At 46.3% G+C, this 22,284-nt stretch overlaps 1 protein-coding gene across 1 annotated transcript in view; it reads left to right on the top strand.

Moving 5' to 3' along the window:
• Positions 1–17,846, top strand: part of mef2d (myocyte enhancer factor 2d) — a 56,835-nt gene extending 38,989 nt beyond the window's left edge. The window contains 8 exon segments of the mRNA XM_035163676.2: positions 2,234–2,257; positions 2,260–2,411; positions 4,037–4,066; positions 6,069–6,186; positions 6,576–6,735; positions 7,952–8,020; positions 10,848–10,898; positions 12,954–17,846. Of these exon segments, the coding sequence (XP_035019567.2) occupies positions 2,234–2,257; positions 2,260–2,411; positions 4,037–4,066; positions 6,069–6,186; positions 6,576–6,735; positions 7,952–8,020; positions 10,848–10,898; positions 12,954–13,392 (1,043 nt within the window). The 3' untranslated portion in view covers positions 13,393–17,846.
• The last annotated feature ends 4,438 nt before the right edge of the window (positions 17,847–22,284 follow it).

The following is a 22,284-nucleotide window of genomic DNA, read 5'->3' as shown; positions in this document are numbered from 1 at the left end:
CAGGCTTTGAAAACGCGGCGTAAACGCTGCTGGTCTCGTTTCAGTTTGAAAACTCCGGTGTTTGAGAACCTGAGACTTTTTGTAAACGCAGACGCCCACGTTCTCTTCCTGATTGGTTCTTATCAGTCACGTGACTCGTCGTCGCTCCAAGAATAAAAATCCCAGCTCTAACTTTTTACCATCGCTGTTCCTCGTTTCCTCGTTCGTAGTATTTTCTGTAACTAAGTTACCAACTGCAGATTAGACAATCTACTTCCTGTTTACACCACGACATGTGACGTGTGCTTTCAGGTGTGTTTGTGTGGACGGACATTATTTCTCGTGCGAAGCTAAAACGCTCGTCTGGATTGAGGTCGATTTAAAATCAAAGAGATCATCTGACCTCAGTTGGAGTTTCCTGCACGCGAGAGGGTTTACCAAACTTTAACTGATTTAAAAAAAACGTGGATGACTCTTCACCGCTGATTGAGTTTGTTCAAGTTGTTTTCTTCTGAGCAACAGATTATCTATAACTTGTTTACTAGTCAGGATGAATAATGACAAGTTAACTAACCAGTGACTTAAAACAATCTCCTCTCCGTTCTCTTCTTCGTCTGTAAGCTTCCTCTCTCTCCCTCCATCGCTGCACCCTCAAATCTCTGCCTCCTTCTGCCTCCCTTCACCCCCTCCATCCCCTGTCCTCCCACCACCGCCTCCATCAGCCCCCTGTCCCTCACTCCCCCTCCTCCCTCCTCCCCACTTAGCTGATAGCGGAGGTAGAGTTGGCTTGTTGTTATTGTCAGGTTTGGTTTGGTGTGTGTGTGTGTGTTTTTGTTTCCCTGGAGTGTGTGACTGAGATGAAGCAGAGTCACATGCCGCTGTCGTCTGGAGGCGGCGTCATGGAGAACTGCTATCTGCTATCTCACACACACACACACACACACACACACACACACACACACACACACACACACACACACACACACACACACACACACACACTCTGCCTCTCGTGTGTGTGTCTCTGTGTGTGTGTGTCAGGGCTGGGAAAGTCCCTGCTGTCCCTCCTTCATACACTCTGTGACTGAGTCTCTGTTTGAATCAGCGTCTTATTTTAACCTCAGCCACACGGACAGGCTGCTGTCTGCTGGAGTCCTGTTGTCATGACACCCAGATCTGCAGCTCAGCCCAACAATCGTAAAGCAACACACAACAACACACACCCAGGAGTCTTTCAAACTTATATCACACAAGTCAAATATATATATGGATATAAACTGATTTGTAATTTTAATACAACTCACTAAACTACTTCTGTTACTTAAACTCATTCGACCTTCATATTATGCCTGAAAACACAGAGTTGTGCGACTGAAGCGTGTCGTGCATCAGGTCTGCTTGTGTCTCACAGAGGAACTGGGAGTTTGTCAGTTTACTGAACGTTCGGGTCATTTTGTGTTTTGACGTTTGTTTCTGTGATATTTGTCGTTCCACTCGTGGTGCAGAAACTACACAAACACATCAGTGAGTCACGCTCTTGCTCGGCTGTAGTTTATTTTGACTCAAACCAATAACTGTGGTTCATTAGAAGCATGTGAAACAAGAGGGGCCCTCAGAGAGCACGTCCCTCCGTCAAGACTAACGTCATATCTAGAAAAGTTGGATTCTTACTCGAATCTGCTCCAAAGAAAGAAAATCGGTTGAGTAGTTTTTGCGTAACGCTGCTGACAGACAAACCGAAGACAACACAACCTCCTCAGCAGAGGTAGCATTGACTTTAGAGGCAGGATTTTCTCTTCAGTGTGAGATGGAAGGAAGCCAGGGACGATTGTGTGTGTTTGTTTTCATCAAGCGGCGAGATGACTGAAACGACAGGAAAAGGTGGAGAGAGAGAGAGAGAGAGAGAGAGAGTAAAATAGTTCTGGAGAGAGTGTGGCACGGTTCTGATGTGAAGGAGCAGCAGAAAATCAGAGCGCCGCCAGCAAACGCTGTTTGAGCTGCGGAAACGTGGAGGAGTGTGTGGTGCGACCGAGCGCTGCAACTCGCTAACGAGAAGACACACACACACACACACACACACACACACACACACACACACACACACACACACACACACACACACACACACACACTCAGGCAATTAGAGACAGAGTTCACAGGTAGAAACAGACACTAAACACATCAAAACAGACGAGTACACAACCTCAAACCTCCCTCTCTCTCTCTCTCTCTCTCTCTCTCTCTCTCCCTCCAGCGAACGGCTACATCAGCGCCAGGGCCTCCCAGGCCTCCTCTCCGTATCCAACGGCAACAGCCTGGGCAAAGGGGTCCAGGCAAAGTCTCCACCTCCGCCCAACCAACAGATGGTTAACAGCCGCAAGCCGGACCTGAGGGTCATCACCTCGCAGAGCGGCAAGAGCCTCATGCAGCTGGTGAGGAGAAAACTGACCACGGCAGCGACACAGGGACAAAACCATGAACATGTGGCCAGAAGATAAACCATTATTATTATTATTATTATAAAGGCTGGTGTGTAAATGAATGGTACAAAAACCGGTGACACTGCGACAGTTCACGAAATGTCCACTTAAAGTACATTTTTTCTCCTTGTTTGCTTTTCAATTTGTAGATTCAGCCAGAATAGTCAGTCTCAGTTAAATAAAATGAACATTTCGTGAACTGTCACTGTTATCTGAGGAAATTAAATCTTTTGTAAGAACCATTCATCAACATCCTAACATTTATAACCATGAGGCCAAGGTTGACAAATACCAGAATCCCCCTTTTAACTCAAGATCAGTTAATGCAGAGCTCCTGGACGACAATCTGACGGTTTAACGATCCGAGGTTTGGATTCTGTCACATTCAGTGATTTTCCTGTCGTCACCTGCAGGGAAAACACTTGTTTGACACGAGAAGACGCCGCAGTCAGAGTGACGTTGGGTTTAAACATGTGAAATCAGTGATGTTCGAGCTGTTGATTCAGATTCTGTAATAGCTGCGTCAGAGTCAGTGTCACAGAGACGATCCCGTGTTGCATCAGATGCTGTAATCTCATGCAACGCGTCTCCGCGACGGTGACCTCCCCTCCGCCGACTCCATCTTTGGTTACGGGTCAGTTTGTTTTAGCAACTGTTCTGTTTTTATCTCCTGTGACGATCGTGTTGTTCTGGGTCAAACTTCTCCCGCTGTTGCATTTGCAGTGTTTCATTGTGCTGGTGACGTCATCTCACATAATGAACAGGGGGCAGTCATCAGGGTTTTTTGCAGCAGAGACTCGTGAGAGCAGGACGTTCAGGAGAAGTCAATGATTTTAACAGACACTGGATTCACCTCGTTGATTCTTTACTGCAGTGATGTACAGAATCTGCTTCAGACACGAGGTTCCTGACGCCTCAGGCTCGATGTTTAGCGTCGTGGTCGAGCTGTTGAATCAATCAGATGATAGTATTTCATGATGGATACGAATCTGAGCAGCTGAGGTGCCTAAAAACTTAAGTTGAGATTTTTAAAAGGACAGAATATGATTGGCTCTGACTTCAATCGTCTCCATTTAACAGTTCATTTAGATTTCTACTGCCAGGAACCTTAGAACAAAGTAGAAAGTCTCTCAGCAGAACTTACACCTCCGCCAAGGATAAACAAGAACATCCATGAATTATAAGTGTAAAAACGGTCCTGTCTGATAATGTTATAACATCTCCTGGATCTGCACCAACAGTCATTGAGTTCCTTCCTGCCCGATGTCCCCTCCTTCCACCAAGTTGTGTGGAAGTCTGTTGAGCAGTTTTTGCGTAATCCTGCTGACAGACAAACCAGAACCTGGTCTCTTGACGTGTGGTGGACAGGGACAGTGTGAATGTTTCCTCCCTCTGTTGTGTGAGTCAACATCTGGATCCAGGCGTTAGTCGTCGGTCGGTCGGTCGGTTCAGCTCCATCCCTGCAGGTCTCGCTCGGAAACAGGATGTGTTGACTGGACTTTAGTAGACGATGCTCATGTTTCGTGTGTAACGTAACTGTCGTCTGTTTTTCACTCCTCCTCCACCGGCCGTGGCAGACAGAGGAAGAGCTGGAGTTGGTGAGTGAGGTGAATAGACCCGTAGACCTTTAGCCCGGAGGGTGTGTTGTGGATCTCTTGTGTGGTCTCACTGAGCATGAGTGTGACGCCATCAGCAAAGTGCATCCCCGTCAGAGGTTGACTCCGTGGCGACAGTAACAGAAAAGCCGTGACGACGTGAGAGCGCACGGAGAAGAACCGTCAGCTGGTTGTCCTGGTTACTGCACGACTCCGGGTGCACCACAGGCTGGACTCTAGATTCACCTTCACGACGAGCTTTTACATTTAATCACTTTACCTTCATTCAGCCAACGCACGTGTCCAGCAGGAGCTGCAGCTGGACATTATCCAAAACTGAGATTTAAATATATAATAAAGTAAAGAGTCAGTGGGTTTTATTGGTGGAAGTAATCTCATCGTGGGAAAATCTGCTTTGCGTCTGGAGTGAACTCAGATAAGACCTTGTTCAAATTTCACTATTAACACACTTTTAAAATCAGATAGTTATTTATGTGAGAATCACTACTCCCTCTGATCTCCTGACACGTCTTCAGATATAAAACTTAGAGTTTAATTTGTTTGTTTCGTAGAAAGTTAACGTCGTGTTTTCTAGAGTTTTTCATCTGAGAAATCTGCCCCAACGTCCAGTCTCTGCTCCATAAATGTATTGTTTCAGAAGAAAATGTTGTTGCAACGCATTTTTCAAATAGCAATAAATAGAAATCCTATGTGCGGCGCAGTGGAGTCCAGCCTAAAGGAACCAGAGCAACCAGCTGACTGTGTGTGTGAAGCTGCTCAGCATGTGCATGTGTGGTTTCATCTGAGTGTCGCTGCTCCGAGGATCAGGGTGAAGAAAAGTCCCAGAACGTTGGACACGTTGGACACGCTGGACACGTTGGACACGCTGACCCACACACAGGATGCACGCACCCACACATGCATGCTGACATGTGTTCATGCATGTTTCTCAGCATGAACACACACAGACATTCCTCAGAACAAACACATGCCTCACATCCTGTGTTCCTCGCATACCTCCCTGCACACATTTATGCACATACTTTAACACATTCTCACACACACACAGACACAGACACACACTCATCCCTCCATCACCCCTGTCGATGCATGTGTTCCTGTCAGCATGATTCTCCAGCACAGCGTTGCCTCAACTCGACACCTTCCACCGTGACGCTATATCACACAAGCACGCGGTCCTGGCGACAGCGTTGCCGTGCCAACGCCACCTTAAGATGTGAGACACTTCCCCGAGTGTCACAGGAAAGTTCACGAGGTGCTTGGATCTCGCCGCAGCAAACGGAAACGCTTTCGTTTCGTGGCACAGCAGATTAAGAGAAATCCTCCTCTGCCTAAATACAGTGAAGATTAATGTAGATAAAGTTGTTAAGGCTCAGTTGAATTTCTTTTTCAGAACATGTTTCTTTTCTTTGCTGCCGAAAAATCTTCAATTTGCAAAGCAGAGGCTGCAATTAAGTCACGGATAATTAATTTAGTTTCCCTTTAAACTAGAATCAGAACAAGCAGAACACAGAGTGAAAGATTTCCGTAGGAACGGTGTGATTACGAGCTCTGCAGCCACTCTGCTGCACATGTTAACTATTATCATTACTGCTGCTGAAGCCCTGAACTCCTGCACTCGGCGCCTTATAAGGAGGAAAAGACGACTCGGGGGTTACAGCAGCAGATCCAAGGATCCAGGAGAGGCCGAGCTGGGATGTAAATCTCAGCCAAGTTTCAGCTTCGTTTGCGAGACTCAAGATTCAAACCCTGAATTTGTAAATTTCCCCGTTAGTGTCAGAAGATGCAAAAGAAAGTAGATGCAGCATCAAGCGCGCTGCATGTAGAGGAGATGTAGATAGTGGTGGAGTAGAAGCCTTTTATTGTGACATCCAGATGTTCTGCATGTCGTCGTAGACCCTGTAAAACAACCCCCCACTGCAGAACTAATCACCTCTTTCACTTCCAGTCTCCCAACACCCAACTTCCTCTGTCCATCTCTGTGTCCTCCCAGAATGCTCAGCGGCTAGGCGGATCCCAGTTGGCCCAGTCGCTCACCACACCGGTGGTCTCCGTGGCAACGCCCAGTCTCCTAGCGCCCTTCTCCGGCATGCAGACGGCCTACAACACTGGTGAGACCTCTTATCGTCTAAAGGAATCTGTCTGTTTACATCAGGTCAGCGAGCAAACTGAAATTAAATAAAAAAGGATTTAACATGAAGTGAAAGATATGTTTCTGCTGTACTGTGTGTTGTGGAAATCTTAAGTGTAGAAAAACTTGAAAACCTCTCTGTGTGATGCCATAAACCGCCATGAATATTCACTTTGTTCATTGTGTGAGAGCGTCTGGAACGATTCCACTTCAAAGGTCTCCATTAATATGGATTAGCCCTGATTAATATTGATGCACCAGAAAGTTGTATGATGTAAAACAATCCCCTCCGCCCCCGCGCCTCCCCTCCTCCCTCTCTCTCTCTCTCTCTCCCCCGTGTGCCTGCCCCCTTCCATCCCTCGATCTCAGAGTACCAGCTGACGAGTGCGGATCTCACGGCGCTCCAGACGTTCACACCACCGGGGCTGGTGCCTGGCAACATGGCTGCCTGGCAACAGCAACAGCAGCCGGCGGTCTCCCAGCAGCAGCAGACGCAGCAGATGAGCCTGGCGTCGCTCAGTAACTTGGTGTAAGCACCTTCATGTTCCTTCCTGTTACAAACTCATACATGGGATGGATTTTCCCGAATGTCCCGACTTTAACCTTCGCACTAAAGCAACCGACTCTTCCACCGTTCATCACCGACACGTGCACATAACACACTTCTGTCTCTATATGAGGCTGTAGCCGAAGCATCACCCCAGCTGCAGTTGATTCATCTTCACCGTGACCTAGATATACCCCCACCCCCACACCCCCCCCACACACACACACACCCTTCAGCTCTGAGTCCCACTGGAGTCCCATCGCTCCTGGAGGAGGCGAGGCTGCGAGCTGGGGTTTTTCAGTATTTCAAACTGCTAAAGCTGGACTGGCTCACATCCTGAGAAAGAACCAACTTCTTATTCGTCCAGCTCGTAAATAAAAGCAACGGTGTGACGTCAGTTTTTGGACGAACTGGTCAGTGGCTCACGTGTCAGTCGCTCTGCTCGCTCTGAGTTAAAGGGAAATGAATCTGTGATCAGCTTTGGACCTTCTCCTCTGCTGTGACCTCAAATCCAAACTGAGGCCAAGCTCTAGATGGGATGTAGTAGATCCTGTGCCCCCCCACATGTAATGTAAACACAATCATTGTCCCTTGATTAATCCCATAACTATTTTCTAAATTTCTTTAATCTATGAAAAAAGATCCCATTACAATATTTTAGTGCGGAAGTTGTCGTCTTTTTTGTTTTGTTTGTGTTGATTAACCCAAATGTTTTAGTTTTATTCAGAGTATGAGTATGTGCCACTTAAAGATTAGAGAATAAAGTAATATCGTAATAACAGTAATAGCTGTAATTTTTTAATTTTAAGTCGTAATATTACGAATTAAGAATGAAGTGGTAGTTTTCAGATTTTACAAAAATATAATTTTATAAGAATAAAGTTGTAAAAGTCGATGTGTTAAGTCAGAGGGAGAATATCAGAGGATGGTTCTGTCTCTTCTTATAAAATTCGACTTTCGAATAAGTTTCATAAATTAGATATTATCCCACATTTATAGTTTTGGATTATTGACTTTGTCAGCTCTCTGTTTCACATCCTCGTAGGTGGGAGCTGCTTTTTAGTTAAAAAACTAAAAAGTCAGATTAGGTGTGTTAAGTTTGAGCAGTGTGGCTAAGCTAAGCTAACCTGTGATTTGCAGGAACAGCTTGTAACGGCCTCTTGTTTTGTCCCCCCCCCTCTCCCACTTGTCTCCACAGCATGTGGGGTGCAGAGAAACAGAACGCGGAGATGGTTAACTGCATCTCCAATTTCGCTGCTAACCTGAGGTGAATGTCACGATAGCATGTACGAGCAGCGCTCGGCGGCTCCGCCTCTTACCTGTCGAGTTCTCACCTGAGCTCTGAGGCAAAGCGGCTCGATACCTCAGAGAGATTTCTGAGATCGAAATCAAACCCGTGGCGTCTTTGCATTCGCGCTGGATGTGACGCCAGTTGCTGCTTTGCTGTGTCTGTGCTTCATTTCCCTTTCAGTTCCGCTGAAGCTGAAGTATTTTTCAGTTTGACTCTGGTGTGGTTGTGAGAGTGGTGGAGCCACCTTCCAGCTCAGATGTGCAGCTCGTTGGAAGTGTCAGCGTGACGGCGTCTCGTTAGGCTCGGGAATGAAAGGCGTCTCTGGGCGCCGCGCTCGCTCCCAAACACCGAACCGGCGCTCGGCTGTGCTCCGACGACATGCTTACTGCATTAAAATTTAACTGCTCATCCATTTAGCTGTCACTCTCAGGTGACAGTCGCACATAGGCTTCAGTCCCTCAGACGCGTGGAGGACGCAAGTGCCTTCAGTGGCACGACTTAAAAAGAATAATTAAGATGTAGCTCAGCTGTCAGAGCCAGTTATTTAGATTCAGATAACATTAAATGAGACACAGTTTGGTATTTGATGATCTGTTAGTAGCGTGTAACACTCGTGGGTCTTCTAATTATTTGAAATATGCATTAATCATTTGACAAGCCCCCTAAATGCTGATATCCTCTTGTTCGGAACAATCGCTGCTTATTTGTCTCGGCACAAAGTTCAATGAAGAGATTGTTCGACTCCATCACATTAAAGAAGAATAAAAATACCCGAGATGTGCGGCAGCTGCCACCGGAGAGACAGTTATTTGTTTCTCTGTCTGACAATGTGAGAATTGTCCGTGAAGATATGATAATAGGTTGTTTATTGTTGTTCACAGCAGCTGTGACTCCAGGGGCTCCTCTGTATAATCGGGATGTAGACTCAGCCGAACGTCTCTTCATGTTGTTGATGATGTTTCTAACACGCAAAGGACGCGAGACGGAAAGTAACAAGAAGAAAACAAATGAAAAAGAGGAGAATTCAGGTAGAAATTGGAAAGGCGACGAGATTCTGGAGCTTTTGGTGATCAGGGCCTAACCCTAACCCCGAAACATCACCTCCGACTCTGGAAACTCGTCTTTGTGATTTTTCTCCTTTCCAAGAAAACCATCTGTAGAATAATGATGAACCCTGAAATAAAAGCCATCAGTTGCATCTTTAATTGTAAGTGATGAATGTGTTTCATTCAGAACTTCTGCTTGAAGAAAGAATCTGAGATGTTCCTGAACACACGGGGAACAACCTTCAGGACTTGACTGAGCGAGCAGGGTTTTAAATTTAGCCATAGCGGTGCAGGCCAGATGTTTCCAGATGTTTCCGCCCCGTCAGCTCTGACACGACCACGAGCAGCAGGCAGGTTTTTCTGTGTCGTGCGTGGGATCGGAATGACAGAATAACTGTCACTTAAAAGAAGCGAGCGCCACAGAAATGCGGGAAGATTTCCCAGCCCGCCAAACTGTTCCTCGGCAGAATGGAAAAATCTCGCCGTCCTAGGACAGCACGGGCAGACGTGGGCGCTTGTGCCGCCCGGGCTGCTCCGGTTTGCTTTTGATTTACTCGCAGCGCGGCCTCACAGCGAGCGAACAAGCCCCTCCAATCAAACGGTGATTGACAGTTTGGCAGCCGGCCTCGCCTTCGCTGTCGTCCACACTTTCCCTCGCCGCGGGCTCCACGAGGAAATGATTTCTGTCATCCCACCCTCTCTCATCCCCCTTTTTAATCATCCTCCTTCCACTACTTCCGCCTATCTGCTTATTTCCTGCTCTTTTGTCAGGCTCAGTTTAATTTGGCGTACACCTGTTGACTCTCCTCTTCCCCCTCCATCGCCAATCTAAATGTTAATGTCACGGCCGCCCCCACCTCTCCCCCCTGGCTGTCGACTTGAACTTGTCTCTTTATGTAGACGAGCTCTCTGGACGCTGTTTGTCGCAGGATGTTTTCTCTCAGAGTCGATGGCCTCCACCTTAACGTTGTGCTTTGTCGCTTTGTGCGTTTGCTTCATCCGCTTCACGCAGATCTGCCCCGAAAGAAACATGATCATTGACGTCTGAAGCTTTTTCCCTTTGCTCCTTTCACCTCATGTCTGTTGTTCACACTCTCCTGTCTCCTTTCTCTCAGCTGTGGTTTCAGAGGAAACAACAGAAAACACTTGTGTAAATCGCTTAAAGGAGACACAGTTAGTCTGAAGGACACGATGCACATGCGCCATCAGAGGCTGTTCAGAAGAACTCCAAACATACGAGCTGTTTACTCATCACAGTGATAGAAGATAAATTAAATATCAGACTGAACATTCACGGTGTCAGAAATCTCCGAACATGTTGGATTGTTACGACCGGGAGGAGGAGTCCGTCACACTGAGTCCTACTTTCTGTTATTAAAGCAGTAAGTGGGAGCAGAGCCTCTGAATTCATAATCTTAAACACAGTGAATTCACAGCTTGTTCCTTTAATGATGGGAATTCCCAGCGGCTCCCTCCAGCTTCAGAGAAAGCCAAAGAGTTTCACGTCTATTGCTGCTGACTGTGAAAAATGCATCGCGTGTGGACGACTGTCAACTTTGTGTCAGCACAGGCTTAAACACTTCCTGCCGTCCGCAGCGTCGTCTCAGTGTGACTGAAGCAGCTGTCGGCCCGGTTGGTTCTTTGGAGTAACAATGTGTGGACTGACCATGACTGGCCGTCCCCCCCGTCCACCCCCCCCTCCTGCTGTTCTGGCTTTCTGAAACTTGCTTGTCTCTTTTTCCACCTCCCTTCCACAGCTTGGCCTCTCAGTCCAACTTGCTCTTTGGCAGGGAGGACGGCCTCTGCTGGTACTGTACTTTCTACACTTCACACAGCTCGCCGCTTTCCCAAAGTCTCTGCTGCACAGAGGAACCTCAGCGCTGCTCGAGAAACTGTCCACAGAGGAGAAGTTCACTAGGAAGCCTGGAGTCAGAACTAAATTAAAACCTCTCAAGGTCTTTGTTCAACCAGTCTGTGTTTTCGTCCAAATACAACAGAATAATAAGACGCATCAAACTCAATGCAGAAAATATCAACTTTACTGATGGACAAAGGTTTTGGAGTCGCTGTGAAAACACGATCGACACAATCTGTTTTTAAATGTGCGACAATTTCAGATGAAAATACGAACTAAGACCTTAGAGCTGAACTGTAGATCAGTTAAGAAGACTTAGAAGTTATTAAACACCAGAGTTTATCTCCAATATTCAGCAGGAAACTTACAGGAAGATATTTGTTACAGGAAGCAGCTCTTCTGGTTCAGGAAGCAGAGGATCATGGGTAATATCCAGCGTTCAGTTGTGTTTCAGTTCAGTGGGACGACTCATTGATTGACTCGCGTCATTGCTCAGACAGAACAAGCCCAACAGAGTTAATCACCACATGAGGCTGCAGGGGGCGCTGTTGCTCAGTAACAGGGACAAAGTCTTGCTTTGATCCTGTATTTGACCAAAACTCTAATAATCCTCCGTAAACACTGAGCGACGAACTTCCCCCCCCCCCCTGTTTATATTTATTCAGTTTAGAGTTGACGAGAGTGAAATCAGGTGAATCAAAAGAGAAGATGCAGATCTGACCTCAGAAGGAGGCAGATGGTCAGAAGAGACGCGACGGCAGCAGCAGGATGAGTCGAGGTCCAGGAGCGTTTCAGTGAATCTGTCTGATACGAGTTTAATAGAAGTTTTTCAGCAGCTTGTTGTTCCTCAGAAAAGCAAAGCATTTTGGGAAACACGGCCCAGACTCAGCACACCGCGCTGTAACTAAGTGTCTGCTTCTGGCTGCGCTCGCTGTTTTGTTAGCACTCTGGAGTAAAGGGGGGGTGGGGGGGTAGCCTTCATCACTGTCACCGGCCTGCTGACTCGGCCATTTTCTCTCGCCATGGCGACGGCCCCCCTGTGGCACCGCCATCCATCTACCTGCACCGGCCCGAGCCTCAGTGCTCAGGTTTGATGAAGTGGGTACGGAGGTAGACGATGTGAGCCTCACCACCACCGAGGGATCCGTGTGTGTGTGTGTGTGTGTGTGTGTGTGTGTGTGTGTGTGTCTGTGTGTGTGTCTGTGTGTGTGTGTGTGTCAGACGGGGGAGGACAGCGAGCACACTGAGTGTCGCAGGCCCAGATCGCCTGAAGGAGACTTTTCTTAAATTCCCCTCTCAGTCTGCCAGTAATTGAGCGAGTATTAGAGATACCGAGCTGCAGATGGCTCATGATTTGACATATTAGAAAACACCCGAGGGGCCCAAGGCAGTAATTGGGGGGGGTCGAGCTGGGGAAGGAGGCAGAGAGACGAAGCACAAGCTGAAAAAAAATCCTGTCGACTCCGTCAAAAGGAGCGAGACACGGTGCGGCGCCGACAGCCGGCGTCTGGATCAGTGACAGGTTGGACTCAGCCTCCAGCCAACAGGAGGAGGAGGAAGAGGAGGAGTGTGAGGGTGGAGGGATGAAGAGTTGAGGCAGGTAGAGACACAGATTGAAGCTCTTAGGCACATGATGTCCTGAGCTTCTAACTTAAAGTTCCTGGTATCATTTCAACCTCCTGTGTTACTGTATGTGTGACACCCACGTGATCCGTGTGAGAAGAAGAACTTCTGACTCTCTTCAGTTTAGTCTGAGTGACGCTGCATGGCTCATGGACTGTGCATGTGTGTGACATGTTTGTTCTTGTGTGTCCACCCCAGCCTCCGTCTGCTGGTGTGTAGCGCTGCCTGGGTGTCGTGGCTTCTTATCCAGATATGACGTATTATGAGTATTGGCTGATCTGGTTGTTCGATCCCGTCTAATGAAGATCTGCTCTCATGGAAAACACTTCCCTGATGCTGGTCGTCTAACTCTTTGTTTCCCTCCTTCCTTTCTCCGTCTCTCCAGGCCGGTCCACATATCTCAGGGCGCCGCGCTGACAGTCAACACAAACCCCAACCTCAACATCAAGTCCGAACCTATCTCGCCAAACCGCGACCGCCACACTCCCAGCTCCACCAGCGGCGGCGGGGGCGGCGGAGGGGGCCAGGGTCACATCCAGCAGGGACAAGGTCTGGTGTCGGTCGCCTATCCCGGGAACCTGCGCCTGGAGGCGGGGGGTCAAGGTCGCTCGCCCGTCGACAGCCTTAGTAGCAACGGCAGCTCGTACGAGGGCAGCGACCGGGACGACGGCGCCCAGGGACGAGCCGGCGGCGTGGACTTCCACCAGGGCGGCGCCGGGGCCCAGCAGCCCACCATGGTCCTCCTGCGCCCCTCGTCGGCCGAGCCCCAGGAGCAGGACGGGACCAACGTCAAGAGAATGAGACTGGACACCTGGGTCACATAAAGAGAAGAGCGCCGAGGGATGGACGGACAGAAGGAGGATGGAGATGTGTACTTGTGGCTTTTGTACATGCCCCCACCAGCCCCGACCCCCCCCCTCCCTGTGCACACACTCACACACACACACACACACACACACTACACACACACGCCGTTGACCCTGTCACGTCCACACAGGAGTCGTTGACCTCACATACAAACAGCATGCTGACACCCTCTCATGTTGCACGTGTGGACACCGACACACACTCGTATGACGATGCTCATACACACATTTGAACTCTAATGATAAACTTTGACCCCCACACACACACACACACACACACACACACACACACACACACACACACACACACACACTTCAAACCCTGAGGGGTTAAGCCACCAAACCAGGGATCGTTTTTCAGAGTAATAGCGACGACGGACTTTATTCATCTGTTTAGAGGTGAATGAGTTTTCTTAATCAGACCACAGTGGAAAGTCAAACCCTTAAATTCGGCCACTTGGACGTTTTGCCGTGACGGAGCAGCAGCTGGTGGGATCCTCGCCGCTCATCCACATGTGGAGCAGGACACAGCTGCTTTCAGACGGAGCCACTACACGCGTGTGCTGCTGTCGCTCCAGATTGTTCCTGCTCTCCGAGCCGGGGACGCTCTTCTTCTTCTTCTTCTTCTTCTTCTTCTTCTTCTTTTTTTTAAGCGTGGAGTTTGTGTCCTTCTGTCTTGACTGTTGATCGTTAGAGTTTGGATTTGTTTTCGCTTTTCAACACGATGAAGACACTAAAAGAAAAACTCTCCTCCCCTCCCTCCCCTCTCTCCCCCACCTCCCTCCCCCCGGCCGGGCCAGTGGACGTGGTCACGTGACGTGCTCGACACTTTGGCCCTGCACAAGACTGACGCCCCCTCCCCTGAAACATGCAGATTAGCTGTAAAATCGAGGAACGTGATTTGTTGCCGAGGTAAAGACTTTTCTTTGAATCAGGGACGAGCTGCGACAGCTCAGCGACACATGACACAGATACTTCATCTGCCCACATCGTGTCAACTGCAGATGCTGAGAACAACGTGTGTGTGTTTGATGTGTGCGTGTGTGTGTGTGTGTGTGTGTAGACGGTTTTGTTACCTCAAATGGTTTTGTGTGCGTGTGTGTGCGTGTGGTTTTATTATTTTTTTTTTTAAACAAAGCAATTTGGGCAAATCTTCATTCTCGATTTCACCTGCAATGCACAGCAGAAATTATTTTTGTGAAGCGACTCATGTTTTGAATAGAAAGCTGATGTTCACAGAGGAGAAACGTGAGGTACCGTGTATATAAGCAATCTGTAACCTTTGTGGCTTTTGTGTGACAGGGATAAGGTGTTTTGAAGGTTAAAAAAAAAAATAAGATCATATATAAGTATATATTTAAACAGCTTCAGGCGGCAGCGAGGGCAGCGCTGCACCCGGGGCCGCAGGCAGACGACAGGGATTGTATATATAAACTATATATTCGGCAGGATATCCCTCAACGAACAGAAAAGAAGCAAACTTGTTGATTCTCAGTGGATCGGCCTCTTTTTCATTATTATTTATGCCTGTATATAAAGTGTAAGATGTCCACGAGAGGCCAAGAGAGGGCGCTATAGAGGCGGAAAGGGAAGGAGTAGCCGTGGTGACTCGGACTGTTTAGAGTGAGCGTTGGTTCGGAGCGCACTTTACCTTAAACCCCCTGAACTCCCCCGACCCCTGATACCAACACACACATGCTGCACGTGCACTCGAGGGTGACACGCACACACACCTGGCTGGCTTTAAAACTAAATGCAAAACAATCAGCAACAAAAACACAAACACAATTTTGCACTTTTTTAAATTAAGTCCCCCAAATATAATTTATTTGTAGTTTATTTAAAATAATTTATCAGCAGTCGGAGCTCCCGTTAGTTAATTACAAGTTGATTTAATTAAATTGAACCTAGTTTATGTATGAAACAGAAACATAAAACCACAAGTTTCATAATAACCCGTCCTGTAGTTTTTATGTAATCGTGCATACAAGTAAACTAACGATGAAAATACAACCTTTGTGGAAGGTGATTGAATGTAAAACTAAAAATGATGGAGAACAAACCTTGTGAAGAAATATTTCACAAACACTTGGAATAATTTATCATTTTAAAAGATAATAAAGGTAAAGAAATGAAAGTTTAACTAACATTAGTGGATAATCATGGCTGGAAAAAAGTTTTTTACACATTAACAACAACTGAAAAGTTAAAATGTGGTGGTTTCATCCTCGAGCTGAACCCTGTTTTCACACGATGTCGTTCGCTGCAGAGAGATCTGCTGTTTACTCTCTGTCAGTATTATTACTATTATTAATATTATTATGATGAAGTTTTGTTGTGACATATCAAAGTGTTGTGTATTTGCCGCGTCAGAACAAAAAGTGCCAGCGTTTTGTCTCACAAACATATCAAACTTTAGAGCACACACAGAGATGGTGTGTGTTCCTCCTCCTCCTCCTGCTCCTCCTCCTGCTCCTCCTCCTGCTCCTCCTCCTCCTCCTCCTCCTCCTCCTCAGTTAAAAGCCATGTGTGTGTGTTTCGAGGAAGTCGCCTGTCGCTGATTGGCCGAAAAGGATCATTTTTCTACTTTCTAGAAGTTGCGAGGGGCTGATTTTCACGGGGTTTAGTGGCTGGATTTCCAAAAACGCTGCGGTCAAGCAGATTCCTGTATTTATTTTTCCCCGAGCCCCTCGGCCCCGTCGTTAAGCTGGAGGTTTCAGAACGAGTCCTGATCTTCTAATGACGACCTCCCAAATTGAACGCAGACGTGTCGACATCCAGCCGCCTCATCACCTCCCTGTCACCCCTGTCACTCACTTTCACCACCCCCTCCATCTCTTGAGATTATCAAGACCACACACACACACACACACATTTTACTCCGTCCAGACAGCGGGTGTCAGCACTGAAAACTCAGAATAAGTCAAATTATCTGTGGGTCATTTCAACGGGAAACATGACCCCCACCCCCTCCGTCAACTCCCATCATCCTCTCCTCCCATCATCCTCCTCTCTTCCCATCATCCTCCTCTCCTCCCATCATCATCCTCACTCACTCTCTCTCTCTCTCTCTCTCTCTCTCTCTCTCTCTCTCTCTCTCTCTCTCTCTCTCTCTCTCTCTCTCTCTCTCTCTCTCTCTCTCTCTCTCTCTCTCTCTCTCTCTCTCTCTCTCTCTCTCTCCTCGAGTGTAAACACTTGACTGTTATGACTGTTGTTGTCCTGAGCTTCGAACAAAAAAGAAAATCTTGACCCCTCGTTCAAGGCCGAAAGCCATATGTTCGTCCAGATAGGAAACAAAACGAATCCCCTCCACTCGCGGGAGTTTATTGGTCCGAGCGAGAGCCGCTAACAAAGCACTGATGCGTTCTTCAGAACAACACTAGGGGGCGCTGCGATCACGAAACACAAAGACAATCGAGCTGAAAAATAGTTTTAGGGAACCTGAACCCCCCCCCCAGGATAAAAAGAGGAAAACTTGTTGCTCCTGTATAATGATGTGTAGAAGTCTCACTCACTTTCCAGTGTTAATTTGTGCTGGTGACAGTTTGTTCTAATTGTTCTCTGAGATATTATTATTATCATCATTACCTCAGCTGTCACTGACGGCAGCTGTCACGAGGAAAACTGCGTTTCTTTTTTTTTTTTTTTGGTGTAGGTTAGACATCTTGTTTTATTTGGAATTTGATTTTATTTTATGATATAAAAAATATTCTATAGATATATTTTTGTTTTCATCTTTTTGGGATTTGTTTTGGGTTATTTTTGTTTTTTGTTCTTTTTAAAAAAAAAGGGTGTGTTACTAATGTTGCACGATTCAAGCGTAGCGGTGTTAGCGTGCGGACGGAGGCGCTGAGCGAGTCGACAAAACGCTGCAATGCTGCAACTTTCGAGTCCGATGTACAAACCTGAGTCCACACGTGGTGACAGGAAGTGGGGCGGGGGCGGGCGGGGGCGGGGTCGGCAGTGTGACACATGTAACTTATTTCTGACCAGACACAATGATGTCAATGCATGGGCGTTTCAAAACAAGACAAGAGTTGAGTCATGTTATAGGAAATAAAATGTAATATCGACACAAATATACATCACACAGAAATACATTTAAGAAAAAAAACGTGAAAATTGAAGAAAAAAAAAAGTTTAAAATAAATTATAGCTAATATATTGTGTTCGGCTAGTCTGCTTTTCTGTTGTAAAGATACTTTTTTTGTTGTTTTTGGAGAATGATATACAACTTGTGTATATTTTCATAAATAAAGTATGCACTGATATGTTATTACAAATTCTATACTGCTTTTACAAAAGAAGTGTTTGTTATTGTACCAAAGTATCCATTGGTCCCCCTCCCCCTTCCCCCCTTTTTGCGTATGTTTTACCGTATTTTATATATTAAATAGACAAGTTGACCTTCACACACGTTTGACTTTGTGTCGTTCCTGGTGAGCTCCTGTCTTCCTGCTCTGCCACCACTAGAGGTCGCTCTAATGCTGGGTGTGTGTTGCAGGACAGACGCTGCCGATGTGCCCACAGGCAAAGGATCAGGTACTTTCTGCTGTCTATGGAATATATTAAGCTTTTTAACCAATTAACCCATAACTGACACTTTCCAATGAGAAAACGATATGATTTTTAATATAAAATAAAACAACGAGTTATATAACATATTATTATTATTATTATTATTATTATTATTACATATAATAAAATTCACAAGACCCCAAACAAACTTTAGAAAATGAAGCATGTTTATCTTTAAGTTGATGAAAATTACTTTTTTCTCATCAAAATAAATGCAGATGCAGGTTCTCTGCTCTGTTTATATGTAGTGTGTTATATATTATATATATACACATAAAACACAGTCAATATATACTCTATGTATATAGTGTGTGTATGTATTTTCATAATTTTTTATTTTGTTGTTCTAAACAATAACTTTATCCTGATTTTCTACGAGTTTACTTTTAGACGATATCTTTAATTAGATATTTATATGTTGTGACGTCTCAGTGACGTCACAGGAACCAGATCTTTGATGCAGCCACTTAAAGAGCAGATCAGTGAAATGAATTGATCCTCATCAGAGGAACACTCGTCTGAAGCTGTTTCCATGTTGTGAACCCGTCTATGAACCTGGAGCTGGACGGGTTTTAATGCTTTGCTCATGGACACTTCAGCAGGATGGATGCTGAGCGAACACAACCTGCACTCACAGCACACAGGGTACAGCAGGACTTCAAAGATTAAATATTGTTCTGGATGATTTTCTAAAAATAACTTGTCTCCTGCAGATGAGTCACATGAAAACATTTTGTTGTGTTTCATCGACATGACTCGTTAAATTATTCCTTCATCGCATCAGGCGTCGAAACTCTGAATCAAAGGAGGATTATGAAGAGATGATGTGGAAACACAGCTCTGCTCTGCGCGTGAACTAAGAATAATGATTTTGTGATCACAGGGAAACTTGGACGTCAACGTTGATCACCTTCAGAGAAACGATCACCCCCCCCCCCCAAGTAACTCTCAGAATCTGTGTTTATAGAAACAGCTTCATTCTGTTAAATCCAGAGTCAACACCAGTGAGACCAGTGCTGGAAAGTAAATACGTACATTTACTCAAATACTTTATTCAAGAACAATTTGAGGGAGCTCAGCTTTTCTGTTCGGTGCTAATTCTTATACCGTTAAAATAAAAATAGAATAAAGAAAGAAAGAAAAACTACTCTGCATTATATATATGCAATGTTACACTGTAAAAAAACCATGAACCAGGAGGAGCAAAAGTTAGTGTTTTTGAATCACTGAGACCAAACCCCAGGGACTAGAAGGAGTTTTACGCTTTAGTTGCACATTTCAATAGAAACAATAGAAAACCAGGGATGAGTTCTCTCCGCTTGCACTCGCTCTCGTGCTCATTCTGCTTCTATGTGCATGTGCAACGTCTGATCTCAGATTTCTCCTCTGATCTGATGTTTTTCTTCTGTCGATCAAAATACCCGACCAATAGAACGCCGGGTGTAGCGATGACGAATGAATTGTCCCGCCCTCGTGGTGTGAACACAAGCAGGGACTTTCTGAGTGTGAACGTGTGAGTTCACACTCAGAAAGTCCTGCTCTCAAACTGAAACACCATCTTGAGTAGATATAAAAAGGACAAATGTGTGGTGGTGACAATGGTGGGGGGGGGACTTCCACGTCCCCAGCCGCCCTGGACGGGCTGCCATGACCACGGGGTCGTCAGCTGGCGGGGGCAGCTGGTGGAGCTCACGTCTCGGACAGACACACACACTCATGGCTCAACAGGTCGCTAATAATAACCACACAGGCTCGGGTACGGCTCAGTCCGGCGTTCCAGCTGGACGGGCCAGACATTGTTCGAGGAGCAGTCACCACACTTCCTGTCCCTGAGAGCCGGAGGCCGCCATGACCCTGCGGGTGATCTTATCTGAAGTGTCTCCACTGTGACTCAGACCCTGTGACGTGTCTCCACTGAGAGGGGACACACAGGGTACGTGTCCCCTCTCAGTGGAGACGCAGGGTCGAACTCACTGAGGATCCCTCACACGGGACTGAGCAGGTTGTTGTGTTGGTGTCGGTCTGATGGAGGCTTGTGTTTCCTCCTGTGTGAGTCGGCTGCGTTCATGGGTGCGGCTCATTGCTAACTTCATTTCTGCAAGATAATTAGATCAGTGTGTGGGTTCATTCTGACACAGACACACACAGACACACACATGACACAGACACACACAGACACACACAGACACACACACACTGACACACACACTGACAGAGGAGCTAACCCAGCTCGCCCACATCTGATGCAGAGACATGATTTTATTATCTTTATGAATCCTGATACAGATCAGGAGGCAGCTCCTTTAACATTGACAGATTTTTCGAGGATACTTTATAGATATAGTTGAAAAATAATTAGACATATTTAGAGGAGTGATATTTATGATTGTGTGAAATCTGGTGCAGCTAAACTGAATTTAACAGCAGTTTAGTGCTTTGACGGGTCCGAGCTCCACAGAGTCACATTAGTTCATATATTAAATGTAAATATATAAATTAAGTATCTACATAATTAGAAGAATATTTTCCAAACTCGGGACATATCAGTTTTTTCATGATATGGATAAAATAGTTCCCACTGTAACATCTGGACTTTTATAATTCCATCCTCTGGCTCCCTGTTCTGTTAATGATCCATTTTAAACCTTCATTGATTTGAAGATGCTGTTTTTATTCACGTGTCTTTTTGAATCTCCACCTCGTTCTTCTTCTTCCTCTTTTCATCTTCACGTCCTGTGGTCGACTGGAGACTGTTCCCGTCCCCCTTAGGGGTCGATTTGAAACGTTCACCCTCGTCTCTCTTTCCTCCTACAGGAGACAAAAGGTCAAACCGGGAGACAAATGACTCTTTTATCTTTTAATCCAATAAAAAACTGAGCTCAGAGATCAGATCAGAAGCATGACTCAGCATCAGGCTTCATCAGCGACAGAACAGATGAGTCAAACATCCAGGTCCCGACCTTTGCTTGTTCTGAGGGGGGATTATTTTCTGACCACGAGCTCGACCCTAAACGGACCTGCAGCTGTCGTTCGCAGATTTCACGCCGCAGTGAAACCTCTGCTCTATTTTAACACCGGCTGCTGACCGATGACTTGACGATTCCCAGTTCGATGCTCTGAGCCCCTGCAGTCACAGAGACGGGTTCGGTCTCGGAGCACGAGGTGCAGAGAGCTTTCTAACTCTGGAGGATACGAGTCATGAATCACCTGTCGGGCTGCAGCAGGCAGCTAACGGCCCACAAGGGACCGATTAAACCTGCAGAAGAAGAAGAATGGAAATGTTCCCAATTAAAACGTTTAATAGCGTCGGTACAAAACTTCCCTCGGATCAAGTTAACAACCCCAAGAACTTGTTTCTGCTGATGACCGGTGGTTTAACATCTCACCTTCCTGTCATGATGTTCAACCCAGGGTCTGAGGAGTAGTCACCCATCAGGAGTCAGTGTCAGCTGTCAATCATGATGTTTATAAATCATCAAATAACATGGCCCATCTGCTAACATGGAGGAGGAGGGTTTGAGACTCAACAACCAAACAACCACTAAGCCAATTTAGAGTCTCAACCTAACCCCCGATCTGCAGGTGGACGTCAGAGAACCCGGAGAAATCCAACACAGACACGGCAACAACATGCAAACTCCCCCCAGAAAGACCCCAGACGAACTGGGTGCGTGCCGCCCGCTGCTCCACCGTGCCGCCCTATATCAGACATTAGCTAAAATCATCAGGCATCAAACCAAGGAAAAGAAACAAGACGTTTGTTCAGCCTGGAGCACATGTTTACATTTGTTACACCAGATGATTTGTCTTATATCTCGTTCATGTCTTTTCTGACATAATGAGTGAAGCCCCCAGCAGCTCCTCCATCATTCACACTAATGACATGAGGAGTAAATCAATGGAGAAGGACACACACACACACACACACACAAACACACACTACCACTAAAAGCTAGAGGAGGTTTGCGTCTTCTAATGGACTCACACACACACACACACACACACACAACACAGCACACCTCCCCCATGTTAATAACCAGTCCTGCAGTGGAGCCTGTTGATAGTGTGTCGCAGCCTAATCTGCATTTTCAACTTCAATTCCATTTCATGCAGATCTGACACAGAAGTGATCAGAATATAAGAAGGTTCTAACAAAACTGTTGTTGCTGTGGAACTTAATTGGCCATTATGAGGGGGTTAGGGTTATGAAACCCCTTATGGTGCCAGGACCTGAGGAAGCATCAGTGTTGTGCTTTGTAAGAAACTCTGAAG

The sequence above is a fragment of the Hippoglossus stenolepis genome, chromosome 8 (genome assembly GCF_022539355.2).
Source record: "Hippoglossus stenolepis isolate QCI-W04-F060 chromosome 8, HSTE1.2, whole genome shotgun sequence".
Taxonomy (NCBI): Eukaryota; Metazoa; Chordata; class Actinopteri; order Pleuronectiformes; family Pleuronectidae; genus Hippoglossus; species Hippoglossus stenolepis.
This window is presented reverse-complemented; position numbering and strand designations above follow the sequence as displayed.